Raw genomic sequence first — 25995 nt, 5'->3', positions numbered from 1 at the left:
CACAATTATAAATTTTATTATTATGTACCAAACTTTTTCTCCTTCAGAGTAGGAGGTAATGATTCAGTCAATGTTAATGGTGTTCTCTCTACAGCCACTAACCAGTTATCCTTTATAGCCTCTAAATGTAACAAAAACTGAAAAGATACAAAACAAATTCATTGGTTCATTCTTTAACATGAGGTCATAATTAGCTATAAACAAAGTAAAATTGTAAAAGAATATTACTTTTAAAAGCATGTGTGATAATTAAAAACTTAATTTGACAAAATGAGACACAATTTTCTTTAAAATGAGATTTATTAGCACATTAATCACAATGTAATGGTAGCAAGAAGTTACATACACAATATCAACAATCGACATTATACAATTTGGCACATACTAGTTCAGTTGGACCTTACAATTTATACAAATGACTGAACTCTTGAAACCCTATTTCTATTTGTCACAATCTAAAGAGGTCTGTAAAATACCTAGCTAGACTACTCATCCATCAAACAGTTTGTACAGTATACAAAACTGATAACAATAACAAAGCCATTTTGCTTTGATATATATTCTTATGTCACAGAATAAATGTGATATTTTAAGATGGTACCCAACACTTTCACTAAAATTAATTTGGCTTGTTTAATTTTCATAAAATTTTGACAAGTATTTACTTTGACCCTTTGACAAAAATATAAAAATTTCAAAAAATTTGAACCAACCAATTTATCAGAAAAATTACACTGGTTATATAGCAGTTTGACAAACACTAATTTTGATCATTGAGAAGCTTAATATTCCCTGAACAACACAAGGTAATTAAAACGTTTAGCTGATTTTACAGAGTTATCTCCCTGTAGTGTTAGATACCACCTTAAATGTACATACTTCATATACTGATAATTTACCTTGTATTTACTACTGATGTGAAATGCTGTGGATGATGGTATTTTATCCTGATGTTGCCATGCAGAATAACTGAACAAAGGAGCTTCTACTGGTGGAAATCTCTGTAATAATATTCATTGTATGTTTTTAATTACTTAATTTGCCATTTAAACCTTTTGATTGGAGGGTCACTAAAATAAGTCATAACATGCAACTGGCATAAAACATTATAAGCTTTGTATCTGAGGAACTTTGTACTAAAAATATTCATTGTGTGTTAAATATCAATTAACTACAATATTCATTGTGTGTTATGAATTACTTAGCTTCAAATATTCATTGCTGTTAAATATCAACAATAATTACAATGTTCATTTGTGTGTTGTGTGTTATCAATTACATTAAATATTCAGTATGTGTTGTTTTTAATTAGAATATTCATAGTGTTTTATTAATTACTAATAGTGTGTGTGTTAATAATTACTAAGAATATTCATTGTTGTTATGTATTACTTGAATATTCATTATTGTCTGTTACAAAATAAAATTTAGAATTGAATGCTATTTTCTAGATTATTCATATAGTGATAGTTGTAAATTAGAATATGATAATTGTCAGAAGATAGGACACCCTATCAAAATTGCCATGTTCCATGAACTGCAAAATCTGGGCCTCAATCCTTGTTCGGCATACAATTAAAGATTCTTATCATAATGAACATGTGCAAGAGATTTCAAGTGGATCTGACCGTAACTTTTTGGCAAACTACTTTAACCAAAAACTTTCATAATACATGAATTATATAATAGACGAACAGACAGACTAAGGAATGCAAAGACCAGAAATCATAGTGACCCTACTAAAGGAAAGGCATATTTTTTTGTCATTACCAAAATGGAAGTGTTTCCTTTCTGAAATGGAGGAAGACACTTAAAAAAGAAAGACAGGAATGTGAACAATAACAGGTCACATATGGCCATCAACAATGAGGCATTTACAATTTTCATATAAAGTTACTATGAAAACTTACCTGTGATTTGTCTAATACACACAACATCTGCTCATCATGAAATATAATTCTATTCTGGTCGTTAGGGTGCTGTTGTATGTTTATAATTTTACTATGCCTTGTCAGCCATTGTTTAGGGTACTTCAAACAAGTTTGTTTACACCATGTTGTATATTCTTCTGTTTCTAGGTTATATTCATAAATCTAAAATGAACAAAAATAAGGTAATAAACATTAAATATGGATTTTTGAAAGTAGAAAATATAGGAAAACAAGAATGTGTCCATTATACATTGATGCCAAACTTGCACTTTCATTTTCTATGTTCAGTGGACTGTGAAACTGTGCTAAAAACCCTAATTTGGCATTAAAATTAGAAAGATCATATCATAAGGAACATTTCTCCTTTTATACAGCATCTTTTATTATCTTCAAAACTTTTTTGGGGTGGTCAGAAATATTGCAAAAAATGTTTAATTTAGCAAGAAAACTTTTGGAAGGAAATCTTGGTATCAGATATGCCTGTATCTATGCTATATGGTTTTGAGCAAACAGAACATTATAAAAATGCAAAATATAAAATATTTATTTGTATGCTTTAAAGAAAAGCATTGATTTTCTAATGATTATATTTTTTTTTCAATACAGCTCAATTCCGTTATTCGTCCAGTCTCTATTGGTAGAGGATGTTTACCTTTTGGTCTGCATATGCTATCAACAAATTACTTCCATCAGCATTAAAACACACAGCAGTTGCTTGGCAACGATATCTTGGTAATCTGCAGTGAATCTAAAAATAGCAATGCAAAACAATTATCTAGCAGGGTAAAAATTGTTAAATACTTATTTTTTTATATCTAATAAAAGGTTTATTAATATTATATAAATCAACACCATTTAAAAAAGAAAGGGAAAAAAATAATGTTTTAATAATAAAGATTGAAATGTAATATTCAAATCAAGATGTTTAAACATTGATTAAAATATTATCTTTTGGGTATCTCTAAAAAATATGAGTTCCTTTCATATGTGATATTAATTCATGGGTCAAAAGATTTTCTCTTTTCCTTGCCCGTTGTTTTACTAAATTAAAGATAAGTATACTTCTATTATGATCCCTATACCTGTTGTTTTTCTAAATTAAAGATAAGTATACTTCTAGTATGATCCCTATACCTGTTGTTTTGCTAAATTAAAGATAAGTATACTTCTAGTATGATCCCTATACCTGTTGTTTTTCTAAATTAAAGATGAGTATATTTGTAGTATGATTCCTATACCTGTTGTTTTTCTAAATTAAAGATAAGTATACTTCTAGTATGATCCCTATATAATACCTGTTGTTTTGCTAAATTAAAGATGAGTATACTTCTAGTATGATCCCTATACCTGTTGTTTTGCTAAATTAAAGATAAGTATACTTCTAGTATGATCCCTATACCTGTTGTTTTTCTAAATTAAAGATGAGTATATTTGTAGTATGATCCCTATACCTGTTGTTTTTCTAAATTAAAGATAAGTATACTTCTAGTATGATCCCTATATAATACCTGTTGTTTTGCTAAATTAAAGATGAGTATACTTCTAGTATGATCCCTATACCTGTTGTTTTTCTAAATTAAAGATAAGTATACTTCTAGTATGATCCCTATACCTGTTGTTTTTCTAAATTAAAGATAAGTATACTTTTAGTATGATCCCTACCTGCTGTTTTGTTAAATTAAAGATGAGTATACTTCTAGTATGATCAGCTAAACACACCATTGTATCATCTGGACTTACACATAACAGATGGACAGAGTCTACATCATCTATAAACAATATATATAAGAACTATTACAATTTCATTAACAAAATTTAAATATTTTCTTTCCTTTATCAACAATATCACTTACAAAACCCTTTACTTGGGATTCATTACTGTAAATTCAGAAATTATTGTGTGCATTCATTATTGAGATTTTTCAAATATCATGATTTTCAAAAAAAAAAAAAAAACCCTGCATACAGATCTATGTTTCAGTTATCAGAATGCTAGTTCTTATTATTGCGATATCCATCCAGTAGCATTATTTACAATAATAAAAACATGGTAATAATTTGTGAATCTACAGTATAATTTCTGGCATACCACTTTATGTAGATTTCACAGGTTAAGGTAAACACAAATCTAAATGTTCAATGAAGTACCAAATTACAGTTCGTATGAAATTTTCCATCAGTTCGCATGAAAATTTCAATCAGTTCGTATGAAATTTTCAATCAGTTCGTATGAAATTTTCAATCAGTTTGTATGAAATTTTCAATCAGTTCGTATGAAAATTTCAATCAGTTCGTATGAAATTTTCAATCAGTTTGTATGAAATTTTCAATCAGTTCGTATGAAAATTTCAATCAGTTCGTATGAAATTTTCAATCAGTTTGTATGAAATTTTCAATCTGTTCGTATGAAAATTTCAATCAGTTCATATGAAAATTTCAATCAGTTTGTATGCAGACTTTGGCAACAACCAACCAAAGGTCCTTGAAAATAATATTTTTTCTCAAACATGAAAATTGGTATCCATGGCAATAAATGAATAAACAGTACATTCTCTCAATTCCAAAATTACTCAAATTTGTTTCCAAAGCAATTAAAAAATAGACAATTTCTCAAACAAAATTAAAGTTGTGATATAATACAACACTACATGTTTCTAAGTATTTATGATGTTTCTACTCATTGTCAAATGTACATCCAGCTCAACATGAAAATTCTTAATATAACAAACTAGAGGCGCTAAAGAGCCTGTGTCGCTCACCTTGGTCTATGTGCATATTAAACAAAGGACACAGATGGATTCATGACAAAATTGTGTTTTGGTGATGGTGATGTGTTTGTAGATCTTACTTTATTAAACATTCTTGCTGCTTACAATTATCTCTATCTATAATGAACTTAGCCCAGTAGTTACAGTGGAAAATATTTTGTAAAAATTTACAAAAATTTACAAAATTTATGAAAATTGTTAAAAATTGACTATAAAGGGCAATAACTCCTTAAGGGGTCAACTGATCATTGTGGTCAAGTTGACTTAAATGTAGATCTTACTTTGCTGAACATTATTGCTGTTTACAGTTTATCTCTATCTATAATAATATTCATGATAATAACCAAAAACAGCACAATTTCCTTATAATTGCCAATTCAGGGGCGGCAACCCAACAACGAATTGTCCGATTCATCTGAAAATTTCAAGGCAGATAGATCTTGACCTGATAAACAATTTAACCCATTTCAGATTTGCTCTAAATGCTTTGGTTACAGAAATATAAGCCAAAATCTACATTTTACCCCTATGTACTATTTTTAGCTATGTCTGCAATCTTGGTTCGGGGGCGGGGTCATCGGACACATTTTTTAAACAAGATACCCTTATGATGATAAAAGATTACAAAAAATTACCAAAAATTGTTAAATATTGACTATAAAGGGCCATAACTCCGTAAGGGGTCAACTGACCATTTTGGTTATTGTGACTTTTTCGTAGATCTTACTTTGCTGAACATTATTGATGTTTACAGTTTATCTCTATCTATAATAATATTCAAGATAATAACCAAAAACAAAAAAATTTCCTTAAAATTACCAATTCAGGGGCAACAACCCAACAACGATTTGTCTGCTTCATCTAAAAATTTCAGGGCAGATAGATCTTGATCTAATTAACAATTTCACCCCCATGTCAGATTTGCTCTAAAGGCTTTGGTTTCAGAGATATAAGCCAAAATCTACATTTTACCCGTATGTTCTATTTTAAGCCATGGCGGCCATCTTGGTTGGTTGGCCGGGTCACCGGACACATTTTTTAAACAATATACCCCAATAATGAGTGTGGTCAAGTTTGGTTAAATTTGGCCAAGTAGTTTCAGAGGAGAAGATTTTTGTAAAAGTTAACGATGACACGACGGACGACAGACGCCATGCTAAAAATGATAATAATTCATAGGAAATACTGATGAACAATTCACAGACTTGAGGACAATTTCCAGTATTGATGTTACTAACCTGACAATGGTGGAATGGTTGCTGTAATAACTGCTTCATTGTCTTCAAGACTGATGGCTTGTATTTCTGTACTGTCAGTCACAGTGATAAGGCTCCTCCCATCATGAGAAAACTGCATTCTGTGTGCTGGTGAAAGACTAGATTTACTTTTAACCTTCTTTAATGTGACCTGTGGTGTCATTGCATATTGGTTGTCCTGAAATATATAAAATTGACAAAATAAGAAAATTTCAGTTTACAGATTATGTGTTAACATCAAAACTCTGAAGGGGTACACTATGGTATTCTTTTATTGTTCATCTAACTTGATCATTAGTCTGTCACTACTAAGTTTGTCATCTTTTAATATGAGGCAGGCATTACCTGTGAAATGGGACGAAGTCTGTATGATTTTTTTTTAATTCAAACATATTTTAACTTCAAAATATGTTCAAAAAGAAACGGAAATACCGTAACTTTTCAGATTTTGGTTCTGTTGTTAGGGATTTAACTTGTGACGTTATTTAAGTTATAACATATTCAATGTAAACAAAGAAACCCTATCATCAAATAACGTTTTTTTTTCATAAGAAGGAATTATTAAAAATAAAATTGGTATTGCGTTCCTTCCTCTATTTAACTAGACTGATAAATATATATTTTACTCAAAGTCTCTTGCAAACAAGACCGGAAAAAGGAAGTAGATTTCTGCGCAAATGCGGGAAACTAAAAAGTCTGAAAATAAAAAAGTTCACGATTTTGAGTTCAAATAATTAGTAGAATGATTTTTTTTCTTATATTTTTTTTTAAATTTTTTGTCCCCTTATTAACAATATGTTTAAGTGTACATTTCTTACTCATAAAGCATCAAATTTGCATACAGACCACTGAAAATGTTTAAAAGATGGACAGTAAACAATCAAAAAGTGTGTCTAACATACAAAAAAAACATGTGTTGAGTTTATGACCATAAAGGAAGTATTTACTTAATCCTATTGCTCTGGAAGACAGTTTGACAACAAACCATAAGAAAAAGACAAAATACTGATATTCAGTATTTTTATTTTCTCTCAATCGATTTATGACTTTTGAACACTGGTATACTACTGTTGCCTTTATTTAGTAATTTATGACTGATACTCAGTATTTTTATTTTCTCTCAATTGATTTATGACTTTTGAACACTGGTATACTACTGCTGCCTTTATTTAGTAATTTATAACTGATATTGAGGAGTATGGTATAACTACATACCCTGGAAAATGAGAATATTTTTAGTAGCAACCATTGATAATGAGTATATTTAGACTACAAACCAATAATAATAAGTATAATTGACAACACACCATTGATAATGAGTATATTTAGACTACAAACCAATGATAATAAGTATATTTAGACTACACACCATTGATAATGAGTATATTTAGACTACACACCATTAATAATGAGTATATTTAGACTACACACCATTAATAATGAGTATATTTAGACTACACACCATTAATAAGGCCACAGGAATTTAATACCTTGTTCGACAGACCCGCCCGCACCTATTTTTTTCAAAACAGATTTTTTTTATTTTTATTATATTCCCGCTTCCCGCATCCGGAAATGTAATCATGTCCATTTCCTGCACCATTTTTTTGTAAATATTATAAAAAGATCTCAGCATTTGTTTTTAATAAAATCACAGTATAACCTTTATATAACGATTTTAAAACTATAAGCACCCCACAACACTGTAAATATCTGTGAGAATATTTGTTTCAGCATGAAACCAATTTATTACAAGTGCCTTGAAGTGGGAGTGCTCCGATATAAATATATAACAGCGGAAATACCTGTACAAATCAAAAAACATTGGTTTCTTTCCCCCTCACTTATATTCCCTATCAAAAAATGTTCGTTGTTAAAATAATAAAGTACAAAGAACTTCTGAAGGATTTGCCTTCAACTGCAATTATAATGTATGCTGACGGTCATACCCGCTGCAGGTTTGTGCACCTGTCCTGATTGATTCAGGGACCTGTCGTTCAGCAGTTATCGTTTGTTGATGTGGTTCATTGGTATTTTCTAGTTTTGAAATATAAATTAGGTCATTGGTTTTCCTGTTCGAATGGTATGCAATACTAAGATGTGGTCCCTTATAGCTTGCTGTTTGGTTTGGATCAAAGCTCTGTGTAAAAGGCCATACTTTGACCTATGTTTGTTATTATCAGGTTATCCCTCAGACAAGGGCCTTGAAGGGGTCATTTTACCATGTTTACTGTTGTAGAAAAGAAAATAGAAATACTAAGGATTTGTATAGTGCTACTAGACACAAGAGTGCACACACTGAAATGTCTCGCCTTCTTTACTAATCATTGATATTATGTTGATAGTCCTAAGTATAAAGCTTTAACAACTGCCACATAAACTTAACATAAACCAAGATAGCTAAATAAAGACAAATGAACCATGAAAATGAGGTCAAGGTCAGATGAACCATGCCAGGCAGACATGTACAGCTAACAATGCTTCCATACAATAAATATAGTTGACCTATTACTTATAGTTTAAGAAAAACAGACCAAAACACAAAAACTTAACACTGTGCAATGAACCGTGAAATTGAGGTCATGGTCAAATAAAACCTGCGGGACTTACATATAGATCATAAAATATTTCCATACACCAAATATAGTTGACCTTTGGCATACAATATTAGATAAAAAGACCAAAACTCAAAAACTTAACTTTGACCACTGAACTATGAAAATGAGGTCAAGGTCAGATGACATCTGCCCGCTAGACATGTACACCTTACAATCATTCCATACAACAAATATAGTAGACTTATTGCACAAAGTATGGGAAAAATAGACCAAAACACAAAAACTTAACTATAACCACTGAACCATGAAAATGAGGTCAAGGTCAGATGACACCTGCCAGTTGGACGTGTACACCTAACAGTCCTTCCATACACCGAATATACTAGCCCTATTGCTTATAGTATCTGAGATATGGACTTGACCACCAAAACTTAACCTTGTTCACTGATCCATGAAATGAGGTCCAGGTCAAGTGAAAACTGTGTAACGGGCATGAGGACCTTGCAAGGTACGCACATACCAAATATAGTTATCATATTACTTATAATAAGAGAGGATTCAACATTACAAAAATTCTGAACTTTTTTTTCAAGTGGTCACTGAACCATGAAAATGAGGTCAAGGACATTGGACATGTGACTGACAGAAACTTCGTAACATGAGGCATCTATATACAAAGTATGAAGCATCCAGGTCTTCCACCTTCTAAAATATAAAGCTTTTAAGGAGTTAGCTAACGCCGCCACCGCCGCCGGATCACTATCCCTATGTGGAGCTTTCTGCAACAAAAGTTGCAGGCTCGACAAAAACCTTTGACAACTTAGAATTTTTTACTCAAAAAGAGGAGAAATACATTATATTTTAAACAACTTTTTCTAAAAGAGGGGTCCACTTATTTTGAAAAATATTAAACTGTTAAAGTAAATGTGTAAACATGATTAAAGTCCAAGAATATTACAAAATTCTTGGACATGTTTTGACTATTTAATACCATATAGATATTATAGTTCTTTGGGAAAATATTAGCCCTTTTGTACCAAAAGTGTTTTCACAAAAAAAATATATTATAACGTATATTGACCCCTCATAAAAGGGATATTCATAACATTAAGGGGTTGTTCTGAACCTGATCATGACTTGGATGGAGAATTGTCTCATTGTCAGTCACACATACATAGACCAGATTCAATTATTCAATTATTTCTTGTTAACAGGGAAAAAATACTTCATGAATTAAAGAAATGTCAAGATACAAGTGATAAATCAAATTTTAATATAGTCAAAACCTACTATTTTATGTTTACAAAAAAAAATTATAATCGCTCGCCTTTACTTTTTAAGCTTCACCTTAAAAATTTGCAAATTAAATATTTTTTTATTTAAATTTTCAAATAGCTCGCTCGGCCCAATTTTTGGAGTCCAAAAATCCGTAGAACAAGAAATTAAATTGGTGTGGCCTAATGAGTATATTTAGACTACACCATTAATAATGAGTATATTTAGACTACACACCATTGATAATGAGTATATTTTGACTGTGTCTTGATCACTATAAGCCAGATATTCAGCAGTTTTATTAATGGCACAGCACACGATTCTTTCACTATCCTTGGTCTTCAGTTGTAACAATTTGATTGGTTTTGACATCAATGGTAATATTTCTCCACTTTTATCTGTAAAACAAAAGGGAAGTTTCTGTTACTGATCTGCTGTGGATTCAACCAATTTTAATTGAGTTTGTTGGTACAGGTGATCCACCAAATTAAATACTTGACTCATGACAAATTTACAATCACTGACCACTCAGGAAATATGGTGTAATGTCACGTCTAAATAAAAGAAACAATTTCTACTTAGGGATACCAGACTTTGGTGTCTCCTCTTGTTGCAGTATTTTGATGTCTGACATAAAAATCTCTCATAGATAAATTCTTTTAAACTTGTTTGCAAATCATGACTTTTTAGCAGAGAAGTATAATAATCAATATCTACCTGAATTTTTAGTGGTGTGTCCAAGTTTCCAAACTTCTAAGTAATTTGCATATTGTAACATGACAACTTTGGCCTCTGATGCAACTTTGACCATGGAATACTATAAAACAAACAATTTATGCTAAGACTTTGCAACAAAAAAATGTACTAGTATGAACAATACTGCTGACTTTTATTACCTTAGTCTTCTCAAAGAGGGAATACCATTAAAGATTTTTGGGTTTTATAGGTAGCATCAATGATTAAAAGCTATAGTTTTGACCTATACTGCAGATTCACTATTAATTGTTGGGTACCAACTTTCCTGGGTTTCGTGGGTACAGAAGAACCACAAGTTAAAAAGTTCAATGAAATACAAATTTATGTAAAGCTGAAGCAAGACTTTGGCAGAACCATGAAATTGCAAGGATTCTGCAATCCACAAAAATTGGTACCCACGAAAATAAATAAATTCACAGTAGTTGGTCTTACTTTCTGTTATATATTATTCACAGTCACAGTCATAGTGTTACATTGAGAAAACTCTTCACAAGAGACCAAATGACACAGAAATTTTAACAACTATAGGTCACCATACGGCCTTTATACGATATAGATCATATTGACTTATTGTCTCATCAGAAGTACTACTGTAAAATCACACTATTATGTACTTTTTAATATTTGGCAGGAAAACATGAGGTTGTTCTTAAAATAGTTATTGTTCTAAGTATTTCTCAATTTAAACATGATATAATGAACCTTTAACTGAAAAGTTCTATATGAGTACAATTATGAATTAAACTGGATTCTTTTTAGTAATAAATCATCAAACAAAGTAGACAAGATTTAGGTTCTTTCTACTGTCTATTCAAACTGTTAAAAAGAATTGATGACGAAATACAGGCAATCCATAAACTTACACTAGGAAATCCTGGATATTTCCGCCTATGTTTGATACCCTTTGTTTCCTTTGCCATGGCAACAACCAAGTTTGTATCAACACCTAAAACATACAGAAAAGTATTCATAGCAACTGAGTTGGAAAGTTAAGAATCTATGATACACAATTTGCTAAAAATGTAGGTCTCAGTAACTAACAACCAATCAGAGAAAATTGGTAATTTAAAAAAAATAAACTATTGCTAGGGTATAACAACAACTTAAGCATATGATTCAAAACAATTAATTTGTAAAAAGCTAAAATTTTGGAAAAGTTATAAGTCTTTTGCCTTTTATGTGTGAAAAAAGGAAAGTGAGATCTTGTATTTTGGAAACCCGTTGAAAAAATGTCAAGCTCTAAATTAAATCTTGATAAGCTGTATATATAACAGAGCATTGTGTTTATCTGCCTCAATTTTTTTAATGTAGTGATGTCAACGGGTACTCAAGTACTTGAGTATTGCTCGGAAGTACTGATTATCGAATATCAAAATGATACTCGACTAATCAGTCCCCTGTTAGAATGTTGGTGCTTTCTTCAATTGTCCCAAACAGACTGCAGGTAGGCTATGAACAAGACCATTTTTCCAAATCTAACACTTTTAGCTAATCTTAGTCTTTCCCACACCTCTATACCGTCAGAGCAAAAAAAATATATTTTCATAAGCAGGACTTTAAGTTAACTTATAGCAGACATCTTATACATTTAGGTATTTCACATCCAATTTTTTTGGTAATATTCTTTACAAAGCACAAAAATGTCAGTATTCACCTCAAAAGCTTACAAAACCTTTAAATAGACTTGTTATGAAGGGATATAATTACGATACTGTTGTCAGGTCATTACAGATTGCATATTTTGGCTTTAATATTGATTCACTTATAGGGTCTTTGCATTGGAACTAAACACATTTATTAAAAAAAATCAAAGCACTGTAAGCGCTGTAGGCAGTTAACCAAAAACCAAGCCAAGCATAATTATAAAAACTGTGGCAATGTTGCTTCAATTATTTTTTAAAGATCTTTAAAGAGAACAAACATTAAACATTCATATAATGTACATTTATGTTCATTTAATGAATTAATATTAATCATTAAGGCAAATAATTCATATTTTGTCAAAGTTTTTAAAAGCAACGCATATATCAAGTATATTTTTTTCATGGTCATGAGTCTGCAGTGGTACAAGTTTGCAATGATTGCAGTTCTTCTAGTTGATAGTTAACGTCGGTATTAGTTGACTGTTAGTAGTTTAAGTTGACTTTAGTACGAGCTTGTAAAAGTATGAATGGACTTTCTTCCCTGGAAAGAAAACTGAGTTTGTGTTCAACAGTACAAAAGTTATGAGACACAAATCAGACAAATGTTTACTACTACAGAGATCAAAGATGAGGTCTGATGAACCTGTCCATAGTAAATGTAAATGTCCCCCACTTCATCTATGATGTCTGAGTTTGGAATAAAATGACAGGTAATTATAAAAACAGTCTTGGGCTTGAAAGATATGTTTTCTTTAAACTGAGCCATATGAAAATGAAAATCTTTATAGGACCAGAAATAATTCAAATTATAATTAAGGTAAATTCTTTAAACCAATTAATTATTTTTCATCAATAAAATTTTATAATTATCAAAAAAATGATTGTAACATAATGCTGTTACGAAGTCTTCCAAACAAAGCTCTCATAATTATTCATTCTCATGGTCGCCTGAAATTGGGCAAGGTCTAGTACACATTGGTTAGGTCTAGCAAAGTGACATGCATATGTGACGCCTATGAGATTGACATTGTATGTCATTCAATCTTTTTGAAATGACAAACAGGAATGAATATGGTTTAGTTAAGGAGTTGGTATTTCAATCTTTTACAAGTTCTCAAAACACACACAAGAGGGGGAGGGGTGACCCTAGGGACTACCCTTGTATTTCATTTAATGTTTTATCTTGTCCCATACATGAATATATATGGTTTGGGTGGGGATCTCAACCATTATCAAGTTTTCAAACAGGAGGGGGTTGTTGATCCTAGTGACTTTCCCTATATTTCATTTGATTAGTTCTCAAACATGAATATATATATGGTTTAATTTAAAGGTGGGGATCTTGACTGTTTCCAATTTCTCAATCAGGAGGGGTGGGGTGACTGAAGGGACTCCCCCTATATTTCATTTAATTTAGAGGTGGGGATCCCAACTGTTTCCAAGTTCTTAAACATGAGGGGTAGGGTGACCACAGGGACTTCTATATTTCATTTGATTTGTTATATAGTCCCATACATTAGTATATATGGTTAAGGGGTGAGGATCTCAAATTTTTCCAAGTTCTCAAACAGGAGGGTGTACAGTGGCCATAGGAACCCCCTTATTATTCCTTTGATTTGAAATATTGTCCCATACATGAATATAATATGGTTCAAGATTGGGGATCTCAACCGATTTATAATTCTCAAACCGGTAGGGGAAGAAAGGCCCCACGAGCTCCAGCTATATTTCATATGATTTGTTATAATGTCCCATACATGAATATATATGGTTTAGGGGTGGGGATCTCGACCGTTTCCAAATTCTCAAATTGGAGGGGTAGGGTGATCCCCAAGGACTCCCCCTACATATTTCATTTGATTTGTTATATTGTCCCCTACATGAAGATATATGGTTTAGGGGTGGGGATCTCGAACGTTACCAAGTTCTCAAAGAGGTGGGGTGGGGTGACCCCCAGGGATTTCCCCTATATTTCATTTGATTATAAGATAAGATAAGATAAGATAAGATATTTTATTTTCCAATTATGGGCCCCAAAGGGCATAAACATTACAACATCAATAATTTTTTCATAATACAATACAAACAATGAGATAAAAAAAAAAAAAAAAGTTAAACGAGAACTATTTAAGTTCTTAAAGAATACGTAGATAAAGAATCTATAGTATGTTTTTTTTTTTAATACTAATGCATTTTATTGCAAGTGTGGTTGATATAGATAACAAACAAGCAGCCCAAAAAGAAAAAAAGAAAAATAGATATCCACATATGTATAGTACACAAAAAGTTGGATCAATTAAATATATAATAATTAGCCAAAAAGAAAGTAGAAATTAAACATGTCCATGACTCATCCTGTGTCAGCAGCAAATAGGAAAGCATTATGGTTTCCTAAAGGCAGCTGACACCAGGGGGCGATACCTTATGGGCCATAGGCATGTAAAATGTGTGTAAATGTCTCTTTCCTACCTGTATCAAAAGCAAACAAGGAAGCATCATAGGTAACTTGAATGCAGTTGATACCAGGGGACGATGCCTCAAGGATATAAGAGAACATTTGAATAAATAATATATCTTAACAATTATTTTTTTTTTTTTTTAATCGGCTAGTATGTTTGTGATATTCAGATGAATATAATTTTCTATGTCCAATCAAATGTATATACACACATAGATTTCCTTTAACTAATCTTCACTAAGGAAGATGTTTGTATATAAAATTACATATTATTTTAAGTAACTCAACATTTTCTACACTAAATAACCAGATAATTTTGCTTTGACTGTTCATATGATTAAAATAAGAATTATATTGTGCAATACTAGCTAACATACAATTTCTATCATCCTCAAATTTGTTACAATCAAATAGAAAATGAGCCTCATCTTCGACAGTATTGGAAGAACATTTATTACATATTCTGTTAATTCGGGGAATACCCTGATATCTACCTAATTCTATTTGTAATCTATGAGAAGATACACGTAATTTAGTAAAACTTCTTCTAAGTTCAAAATTCTTGATCAATGTTAGATATTTTTCAAAACCAAAATTTGTTTTATATAAAAGGTAGGTTTTCAGTTTACTGTCTGAAAATTTATCTATTTGTTTTTTCCAACAGCTAATAAACAATATTGATAGCTTGGTTTGTATATATTTCTTAAATTTGTATAAGGATTCACAAAATGGAGCATTTATGGCATTTGTATAGTCAATACCAAGTATTTTAAAAACAACATTTATTGAACCATACCATGATGTTATATTCATGTGATGTAGTGTCTTTGATTGTGTATATGCCTCTTTTAATAGAGGAAAATTATTACCTAAATTCTCTAATCTATACCAGTACAATAACATTCCTTTTATAATATTAAAATATATTGGAAATCTTCCAAGTTCAGATAACACTGCAGCATTTGTTGTTTTCTTGTGTACCCCAAGTATAAATTTACAAAATTTTATATGAAGTTTCTCACAGGGTAAACCTGAATACAATTTTTCAAAAGATATATCTTCCTTCTTACATTTAGAGGAAAGAGAATTAAACATCCCCCATATTTCGCTACCATATAATAAAATAGGTTTTACAGTGTGGTCAAAAACATGAATACTTGTTTTTACATCAGGATTAAGTGATAAAAGATCTTTCCTTAATTTGAAATGAGCTTTCAGGGATTTTTTGTATAGTTCATTTTGAGCATAACTGAATGAACCAGATGAGCTTAAATATAAACCTAGGTATTTGTATTTTGAAACACATTCCAGATTTATATTCTGAAATGTGAATATCTGTTTTACATGTCTGCCTGCCTTGTTGAAAATCAGCACCTTTGTCTTATTAGTATTCACATTGAGACACCAATCTTTGCAAAATTTATCAAGCATTCCCAGCTTTTCTCGTAGTCCTTCAGCTGATGTAGATAATAAAACAATATATATTGTCCCATACATGAATAAATATGATTTAGAGGTGGGGATTTCGACTGTTTCCAAGTTCTTAAACATGAGGGGGTGGGGTGACCCTATGGACTTCCCCTATATTTCATTTAATTAGTTATTTAGTCTCATACATAAATGTATATGGTTGAGGAGTGGGGATCTCATCCGTTTCAAAGTTATCAAACAGGAGGAGGTCGAGTGGCCCAATGGACTCCACCTATATATCATATTATTTGCTTACATTCAGGTATCATATAATATAGTTGCACTATTTGTGCCTGTCCCAAGTCAGGAGCCTGTAATTCAGTGGTTGTCGTTTGTTTATGTGTTACATCTGAGACTACTTATAGTAGTCTCAGGTTACATATTTGTTTTTTTATATTTTTTTAAATAGGGCCGTTAGTTTTACTCGTTTGAATTGATTTACATTGTCTTATCGGGGCCTTTTATAGCTGACTATGCGGCATCGGCTTTGCTCATTGTTGAAGGCCGTACAATGACCTATAGTTGTTTATGTCTGTGTCATTTTGGTCTCTTGTGGACAGTTGTCTCATTGGCAATCATCTCACATCATTTTTTTATATATGAGAAACTTCCAGCTATTTTAACTGACCTATCAAAATTGAGAAGAAAAAATACCCCTTGAAATTGCAGTAATATGTTTAACTTTTAAAGCATCTAACATGCATCTAACATTTATCACTGATAAAAAAAATTATACTGTTACCAGGAACATATATATTGTTAGATAAACTGTTCCCAGCTGTCACATTGTATTGGTCCAATACAATGGATTTTGACATTAAAATTGGTGTACAAAATATTTTCTGCTTTTTCTTTTTTTTACATATATCTTTTGGTTTTCTATTCTAGTGTTTATATTTATTTACCATGCATAGATGTATTTTGTCACCTGTCTGGATTTTTTTAGCTGATAGCCAAAACCCGGATTACCCTTATCCGGTTCCGGAATCGGATCCGATATTGTAATTGTCTTCTCGCGGCAGCCATTTTTTTTTTCAATGTTGTTTTTGTCAGATTGTGAGATACGGTTTTACTCGGATTTACACATTATTTGTCGGCGATTTTCTGTATAAAGATGGCGGTTTAACAAATTGAAAATTGCTGTCATGAACAGTAATGATGAAAAATGAGTTTGAGATCGTTTATTAGGAAACTTTGGTAAAAAAGTTATTTTTTTATTTTCTTTCAAGGTCCGTCGGGCATGTCGGGCGTTGCTAGTAACCAAGTAGAAAGTCCGACTGCAAAAGTGGAAGGTCGCAGACCTCGGACCACCGCTAAGGCAGCAACCATTTGATTTTCTGGGGGGGGCTATGGTTTTTTTTTCTGTACAAACTTTTTTTTTCGCCTTCGGCGAAGAACAATCTATTTTTTTAGCGTCAAACCGAAAACAAGTTTTTTCTTTCAATTTTAGCATAACATATAGTGGCAGCTGAGGGTGAAACAAACAATTTTTTTTTCTCAGGGTCCAAAACAAATTATTTTTTTTACCAAAAACTGGAAACAAACTTTTTTTTCCAAAAAAAACCATAGCCCCTCCCCCCCCCCCCCCCCCCCCCCCAGAAAATCAAATGCTTGCTGCCTAATTTGAACCCCTGCGTCCAAATTGAAAAGATACGAAAATTTCGTCTTCTAATTCAAAATTGCCGCCAACAGCGTGAACAGTTGAACTTATATTACTACTGACGTAGTTGACTACGTATTGATGACAAACAATATTCCTACGACTTTTGCAATTTGGGAAATCTTAACTACTTGTCTTTAGAGATTTTCGGCGATTAAATATTTCATACATTTGTTCTTTGACTTCTTAGCCAAAAGCTCAGGGGATAATAAACTACATAAGGATTCCTAATGTGCTCTACTTCCTATGTGCAACTTCAAAACTTTTGGGAAAATCGACGATCATTTAAGTTTTTTCTGGTCATATTTTTTGTAATCCAGAATGAAAAGTAAGAAAAAACTGTTCAATAAGTTATAAATAACATAGTAGCCAGCTAGATGATAACAATGACACGTATTTCGGCATTTTTTGGGTAGCACACAAATCCAGGGTGCTCGCATAAGGCAGCTTAACTGCCTAAAAACCAGTTGTTGGCATGAAACGGGTTATGTTCTTCTCATATATTTTATGATAGTATGATATTAAACCCCTAATGGGAAGGATTGTGCCTGATATTCATATGATTCAATCAGTTTAATTGAGGTCTGGAGCTGGCATGTCAGTTAACTGCTAGTAGTCTGTTGTTATTTATGTATTATTGTCATTTTCTTTATTTTCTTTTGTTTCATCTTCTGACATCGGACTAGGCCTTCTCTTAAACTGAATTTTAATGTGTGTATTGTTATGCGTTTAATTTTCTACATTGGCTAGAGGTATAGGGGGAAGGTTGACATCTCATAAACATGTTTAACCCCGCCGCAATTTTGCGCCTGTCCCAAGTCAGGAGCCTCTGGCCTTTGTTAGTCTTGTATGATTTTTAATTTTAGTTTCTTGTGTATAATTTGGAGTTAAGTATGACGTCCATTATCACTTAACTAGTATACATATTTTTTAAGGGGCCAGCTGAAGGAAGCCTCCAGGTGCGGGAGTGTCTCGCTTAATTGAAGACCCATTGGCGGCCTTCTGCTGTTGTCTGCTCTATGGTCTGGTTGTTGTCGCTTTGACACATTCCCCATTTCCTTTCTCAATTTTATAAAGTTGAGAAATTTTCTTGTCCCAGAAAAAGTTATCAAGATAATAATTTTAAATAAGAAAAAATTCAATGCGCCCTGTGTCGACCCTCAGAAAATGATTTAAGACATCAGTAAGTTGTAATCATCCCCTCTTTGTTAATTATTAAATGCATTTTTACACTTTACATATACTGTTGTTTGAGTATTTAATTTTTCTATAGAAATTATTTAATTACTTGATTAGATTATTGCCAGTTTACATAGTTAGTACAAGTAAATGAGTAATTAATTATGGTATAAAATTCCTTGCAATATTGATAATATTAAGGGGTTTTATGTTCTTAAGACAACCCACAATACATAAAATTGGTATAATTTTGTGTTTTAATTTTGTAAATATTTAAAAGAGCAAGTACTTGAGTATAGCTCAGTAAATCCAACAAGTACTTGATTAGTAAATCTTCACCGAGTTGACATCCCTAATTTAACATAAACAGACTTTCTTACCCCCAGAAACAATTTTATCGCCTGCCACCACAAGATCTCTGACATCATGAGTATGGAAGTGATAAACATCTGACTTGACCCATAACTTCCAATCACTCTCAATGTTAGCTGGGGTATACTCAAATGCTACAATGGAGGGGTCTACACCAGATGTATACACCTTGTTCTCTTCCTGAAAAATTAGCAAATCTTTCTATTGTTTAAACACTAGAAACTTTTTTTAATTCATTTGGTTTCTAATAAAAGGTTAAAATACAGATAAAAAAGATTGAAACTAATACAACAAGGTACTCAAATACTACAAAGCCCTATTTATAATCACTCACAATCATGGGTTTTACTCAAAGTTTAATGGTTTGTGCTTACATCTACTACATTTAGACTCAGATAGATAGCACTCTCATTGGCATTGTACCACATCTCTTCGTTTTTGTCTCAATCTTGTTATACTCATCACAAGTCCAAAGTAACATTGATTTAAATTCATTCAGTTGTTTTGAATCAGCTATATACAGCTTTAAATCCATTTTGTATTTGGAATTGAATTTTGAAAATTCAAATGTAAGAATATTGAGGATTCAATCTTTTTCTTAAAAATCTAGAGTAACAATAAAGTAGTTACCTCATTCAGTGTTAAACATAGAACATCTGCTTTGTGACTCTGGTATGTCTAAAAATAAAATAAAAATAAATACAACTTCTTAGCAGGATTCAAGGAAAATTATACATTACAATATTTCCGGCATTAATAACTGTGAAAAATCTCATGACAAGTGTGCGTGAATTACCATTTGAATTCCATGGGAGATAACTCTATTTCTTACAATAAATTGTGTTTACTTATGAAATCACTGCACTTAAATCAAAACTTTATCAGTCTCTTTACAGACTTCTGGAAGATTGTCCTACCTCTGGGTCTTGACTACCATGTGGAACCATTTGATTTTTAATTTACCAACAAACCCCTGCATTCCGTTGGTCCTATGCCTGACAAAAAAGTCAAAGTTTGTAGAAATCATGACCATGCTACACGTATCTTACCTTTATAAGTGTTCCTTGCTTTCCATTCCAAAAAGAGGTCTTTCCCCGGGAATCTCCACTGATTATTGTGAAGTCACTACAATACAAAATATCATTCTATCACACTCGTAATTTTAATACTGCATTGAATATTTATTATGACAAATTTGATAGAAATTTTGGGCAATTTCGCTATAAGAATTGAAACATGGAAATTTCAAGGATTTATATATGTCAACAACAAACATATTTATTAGAAGCATATTCGTTAAAGTCTTGAGTGGTCTTATATCATAATTTTTAAATTTTATAAAAGATTCCTGTTTTCATCCTTTTTGTTTAATAAAACTAATATTTTGAGTAAAAACAATTTATTTGAAAATGTATATAGCTACTGTATGCTTTCTCTTAAATAAATGCAAAGCAAGGCATAAACTCTGATTTTCTTCTACTCATACCTTGTAACAGCCACACACCACACAATGGTTTCTTTATTTCTCTCTTGTCTGCCGAGTGTCAGTCTCTGTATGGCATGGCCTGAGTTAATACTCCATATCCTTATATTATCTACACCCCCTGTCACTATTAAATCTTCTGTTGGATGCCAGGCTATACTTAATATTCTACCTAGAAAAAAATATAATGTACCAATAATTACCTATACTTATGTAAATTTTAAATTTGTGCTAAAAAAAGATTTATATTGAGCACACTTGGGAACAGTAATCCTTTTTTGACACTTCATCTATTTGATTATTCAATACTTTTGCCAAACTGAAAACAAAACTGAGAATTTCACAAATCTTATGCAATGATATTTTTGGACAAAATAGATGTAAAAAGGAGTCCTTTACTGAAAATAAACAATACTTGTTATTCTCTTGTGTTTTTGCTATTTCCAATAGATAAATACCAAAATAAATATTTTATTTCCCCTTTTATCAGTAAAAAGTTCAATACTACATGTATAACTAGACATTATCAGAACTGTGAAGATTAAGATTTCTTCTGACTGGCCTAGCAATTTCATAGATTTAAAAAAAAACAAAAAAAAACATATTGCTTTCTACCAATTATACATTACAGAGCACCTGATTTTGTTCCTGGTTCTTGGTTCGGTAATTTAGTTTACTGTGAAGTGTTTTGTGGATTGTTGTTTGCCTTTTCACTGTTTTTTGTTGTTTTGCTAGTTTTGTCTGTTTTTCTTTGATTTATGGTTTTTGGTTTCCCCCTGATCTCTTCTCCTGCTTTTTTACAGGTGAATCTAGGATTCCATATTATTTAGAGTTAACTTTATACCTTCCTGTTTGTCAAATGCCTGATGATACATTAATGAATCTTCCTGTGTACTAAATACATACCCTCCTGTTTATCAAATGCCTGATGATACATTAGAGAATCGTCCTGTGTACTGAACACAACAACACATCCATCCTCTGTTCCTGCCTGTCAATCAAATCAATTAATTTTTAAAACAAAACATTCTCTTTGGTCGGGTTGTTGTCTCTTAGACATATTCCCCATTTCCATTCTCAATTTTTTTATTTAATATTTTATAAACCAACTGCATAATCAAATTTCTCAATGTATGCAAAATTAGGCCACACTTAAAATTATTTTGGTTTGCCCAAACCCTACCCAAAGGTAGAGACAGTGGGTGGGTAGGTAGGTAGGCATTTTTTTTCTGCAAAGATAGCTTGAAGTGTCGGACACTATAAGTCTTCATGTCTACATTGTATCTGATTAAAAAAAAATCACAGCAGGACAATGAATGATTTTGAGTGGGCAGCTCTTTTCTGAGTAGATCAAGTTAGAAACAGACTTATTCTTTTTTATGGCATAAGAAATTTAGGAATATTTACAACAAAAAATAAAATAGTTCAGGAAAAATCATGAAAGTATTGAAGATGAAAATTGGAATTTTGCACATAAATAAATACTCTTACAAGTGTGTGACAATAGGCACATCATTCATAAAAGAATAACAAACATACTGGGGTGAATCAATACGAGTTCTATGCTTTTTGTGATTATAATGTAACTCATTGAAGGTAAAGTGGTATGATGACCAGTTTAATAGTTCAAAACAGTTATCATCCCCATATAAATTAAAAGGCTTGAAGCATTACAAATATTTATACCTCATCAACTGCAGCAATATTTGTACATGTTGTGTTTATACCCGTCTTTAAATATACATAGATAAATAAGGTTTTAGGTGTCCTATAGCTAAGATAAAAATATTTACAAATATGTTATCTTTTTAAACTATTCAAAACTTACAGCTAACAACTGTTGAGTGGCACATTTACATAAACACCATATTGGTCCAGCATTGGAAGGAGCCAGTTCCTGTGGAAAAATAATATAAGAAATTTCTATTATGACATTAATTTTCAAAACAGTAAAAAGCAAAATGAAACTTGCAAGAATTCATTAGATAACTTTAAATCACAAATAAAAAGTTTAAAAAAAAACAGATTTTATTTTATTTTCTTTACAAACATACAGCATAATATCACTGCATGGCATATATCTGGATCACCTTGCTAGATATAATAAATATCAACAAGTATTTTAAGTTGATACAATATATAGCACAAGTATCATTTGAAGGTATGAGTATAAAACTAAAATGTACCTTTGGTTTCAGTTTCTTTAAATCATATTCTGTCACATTACCATCTAATCCTGCAGAGAATAACCTTAAGCCCTGCCAGCAGATGGCTTCAACTGACCTTGACTCACTACCGGGAATCATCTAAAAATAATAGAGCATGAAATTAATTCAAATTTGCAAGTATTTAATATCAACACAAGTACATTTAATGCACATATACAATAACAAAATTTGACATTTAACTTGAAATCTGAAAAACACATTGTTCAACCTACAATTAAGTTTTGCACTCTACCTATTCCTTCTGTTATTCACTATTTTCTAGTTGTGTTTTTGACTTGATATCCTAAATGGAGTCAACCCTGTGATGTTTACTTAAAGACACTTTTTTAAGGAATTCTCAGATACCTAAATTACTAATAAGTGCTGGCTGTCTTATCTATATATGACATCTATGTGTTTGTGTTGTTTACCTTCTCCTGATACCAATCATCTCCAATGCTCCAGATCTCTATTGATGCATCAGATCTAAAAAAAACAAAAACAAAGAAGGGAAAATAGTAATTTGATGTATGTACGTGCTATGCTAAAACTTACTGCTGTAAAACACATACAATACCCCTTTTTATGTAATTAATTAAGATACTTTGTCTTTTCTTGATAGTGATATTTAGTATTGCATCAGCACACATGAGATATAACTACTGTGAATGTTTCATTTAAAATTGTTCTCCTCATTTTCCTTCAACAAGAATATTACAATCTACAACTATTAAGTTTTGCTTGTTGCAATATTAATCTTGTTGCATTTTTCACATTGTTACACACATTTAATAATTTCTAGACAAACTTGAAATCAGTCAAATTCTAAGTAGGTCAGTGTTAAGCATGTTGAGTGGACTCTAACAATATTACAAAATTTTATATGATTTGATTGAGGCTTACTGAAGTAAGCAAAAAGAAACCAATTTTCCAAACATACATATATAGGTATATGAATGTACAGAAATACAACTTATGTTCCCATCCCCTATTGGCTAGAGCTTAAATTTTTTAGTGTTTAATTACATGCAATTCAGTTTATTTTTAGAATCAGAATAAAAATATCAAGGTTTACATTAACTTACCTTGACACAGCCACTCGGTTTAATTCTTTATTATAATCTATACAATGTATGGCAAGTGGTTGGTAATTAAAAAATCTTATGTGATGTACTCTAAATTCACCCATTTCTTATCTACAAAAAAAAAGTTTATACATTACTTACACATTCACTTAAATATATCAGTTAAATATCGGTACCTTGAATGACCAGATAACACTGTTAATATCCGAATAACACTTGTAATTTAGTATATTATCAATGTATTTTATAACTTAAAAATTATTTACAGAAAGCAGATAAGTTCATAAAAAACTTTGAAATTTAGTATGTTCATCCAATAATGGGCAATTGCATTGGGTTTTCAATTATTTTTATTGCGTGATCAAGCATATACGCAGCTTATCTGGAGCTCTGTTGACACGAAAAAACATTACCTGATAATAGCGTTTCTTTGTTTACATTGAATATGACGTCACAACATAAATAACGTCACAACTAAAATCCTCAACAACAGAAATCGGGAACGTTACGGTATTTCCGCTTCTTTTGAAGTTAAAATACATGTATGTTTGAATAAAAAATTAATTCATACAGACTTCGTCCCCATTCACCATGTTCACAGTTAAGGTTCATCATAAGAAATGAACAAATATGGCTGTATTTACATGCCAAAAACTACTCTGAGTACAGACTTACCTGTGAAGTTGGAAAAGTTTTAATGCCTGGCATCCACTAGATATATTAAATTTAAATGCATTTTGTGATTCAGAAAGTTACATGTAAAATCTCTTTTGGATTTTGATGGGCATTTTTTTCCCTTCATGCTTAAGGTGTGAAAATTAACTAAGCTGTGGTACAACTTTGAGATGCTCCCTCAGGTAAAAAACATGTTTGTATTGTTTTGATTGTCCTTAATTGACATGGACAAGAGTATCTTCACAAATACAGGTGAGTTAAAGCGTTTATCTGAGTCAGTGAGTTGACAGTCTCAAAGTAATTCAGGTGTTTGTTTATTTTTACATCTTCTGCAGAAATGAAAAAAAAATGCCCATCAAAAACCAAGAAAGATTTTATCTTTCTTAACCACAAAATGCATTTAACTTTTATATATCTACTGGATGCTAGGCCTTAAAACTTTCCAAACAGCACAGGTAAGTCTGTACACAGAGCAGTTTTTGAGGTGAAAATACGGCCATATTTGTCCATTTGTTATGATGAACTGCCTCATATTAATTTTTCGTAAACAATATCAATTTTTTGCATTTAATCTTATTGATTTAATAATTATTCTTTATTTTAAATCCACCAATTTTAACAGTTTTCTATCGGCTGACTTGTTTGATGAAATCTATTGTTTACATGTACCGAATGCTGATTCACTACATATAAACACGATAAGCTGTCAATCATTTCAAAAAATCAATAATCGCACTGTCAGGGCATTGAAATCTCAACAGATCGAACAGTTTCCAGTCCTGTTAGTATATTAGTTCCAGGTACAATCAATAGTCAATACTAAAATAAATTTTGTGTCTGAATAAAATAATATTTACATATTCACAAATGATTTACAAACTGATGAAGATGCCTAAATATAATGACTTTGGTACTGTTTTTTTAACTGAAAATGTATATATACATGTGAAAAATTACATTAAGACATGTAAGACATGTTTAGATAAAAATTAAAACTATATTAAAAACATTGTCCCTAGGCCTAGTAAACAGACATATTTTTTGCTATGGTCTGTCAAACGACACAACTTGTTATTTACAAACTTTACCTATGTAAAGGGAAACCTTAACCATCAACTATGATCAAATAAATCAGGTGTGGACAGTGCTAAAGATTGTAAACAATTATCGCATGTTTTCAAATGGGCGCAGCCATGTTGATCTATTCTAAATGCAGGAC

At 31.4% G+C, this 25995-nt stretch overlaps 1 protein-coding gene across 1 annotated transcript; it reads right to left on the bottom strand.

The window, feature by feature from the left end:
- LOC143078882 (U3 small nucleolar RNA-associated protein 4 homolog) lies at positions 1–25995 on the bottom strand. The gene is made up of 19 exons (XM_076253908.1): positions 25865–25995; positions 24102–24212; positions 23448–23502; positions 22996–23115; positions 22638–22706; positions 21716–21800; positions 20813–20981; positions 20376–20451; positions 19957–20004; positions 19335–19506; positions 11408–11490; positions 10506–10605; positions 10026–10186; positions 5938–6133; positions 3594–3700; positions 2584–2679; positions 1911–2093; positions 900–1001; positions 1–137 (listed from the first exon to the last, which is right to left on the bottom strand). The coding sequence occupies exons 2-19, from the start codon at positions 24203–24205 to the stop codon at positions 21–23; spliced, it is 2043 nt and encodes a 680-aa protein (XP_076110023.1). The 5' UTR covers positions 24206–24212; positions 25865–25995; the 3' UTR covers positions 1–20.

Source organism: Mytilus galloprovincialis, chromosome 6, assembly GCF_965363235.1.
Source record: "Mytilus galloprovincialis chromosome 6, xbMytGall1.hap1.1, whole genome shotgun sequence".
Lineage (NCBI taxonomy): Eukaryota > Metazoa > Mollusca > Bivalvia > Mytilida > Mytilidae > Mytilus > Mytilus galloprovincialis.
The sequence above is the reverse complement of the archived record's forward strand: the minus strand, read 5'-3'. Positions and strand labels throughout refer to the sequence as shown.

Coding starts and splice junctions, on each gene's coding strand:
- LOC143078882 (XM_076253908.1), bottom strand. CDS start 24,205: ATGGGTGAATTTAGAGTACATCACATAAGATTTTTTAATTACCAACCA. Junction 23,503..24,101: donor AACCGAGTGGCTGTGTCAAG/GTAAGTTAATGT, acceptor TGTTTTTTTTAG/ATCTGATGCATCAATAGAGA. Junction 11,491..19,334: donor CGATAAAATTGTTTCTGGGG/GTAAGAAAGTCT, acceptor TGTATGTTTTAG/GTGTTGATACAAACTTGGTT.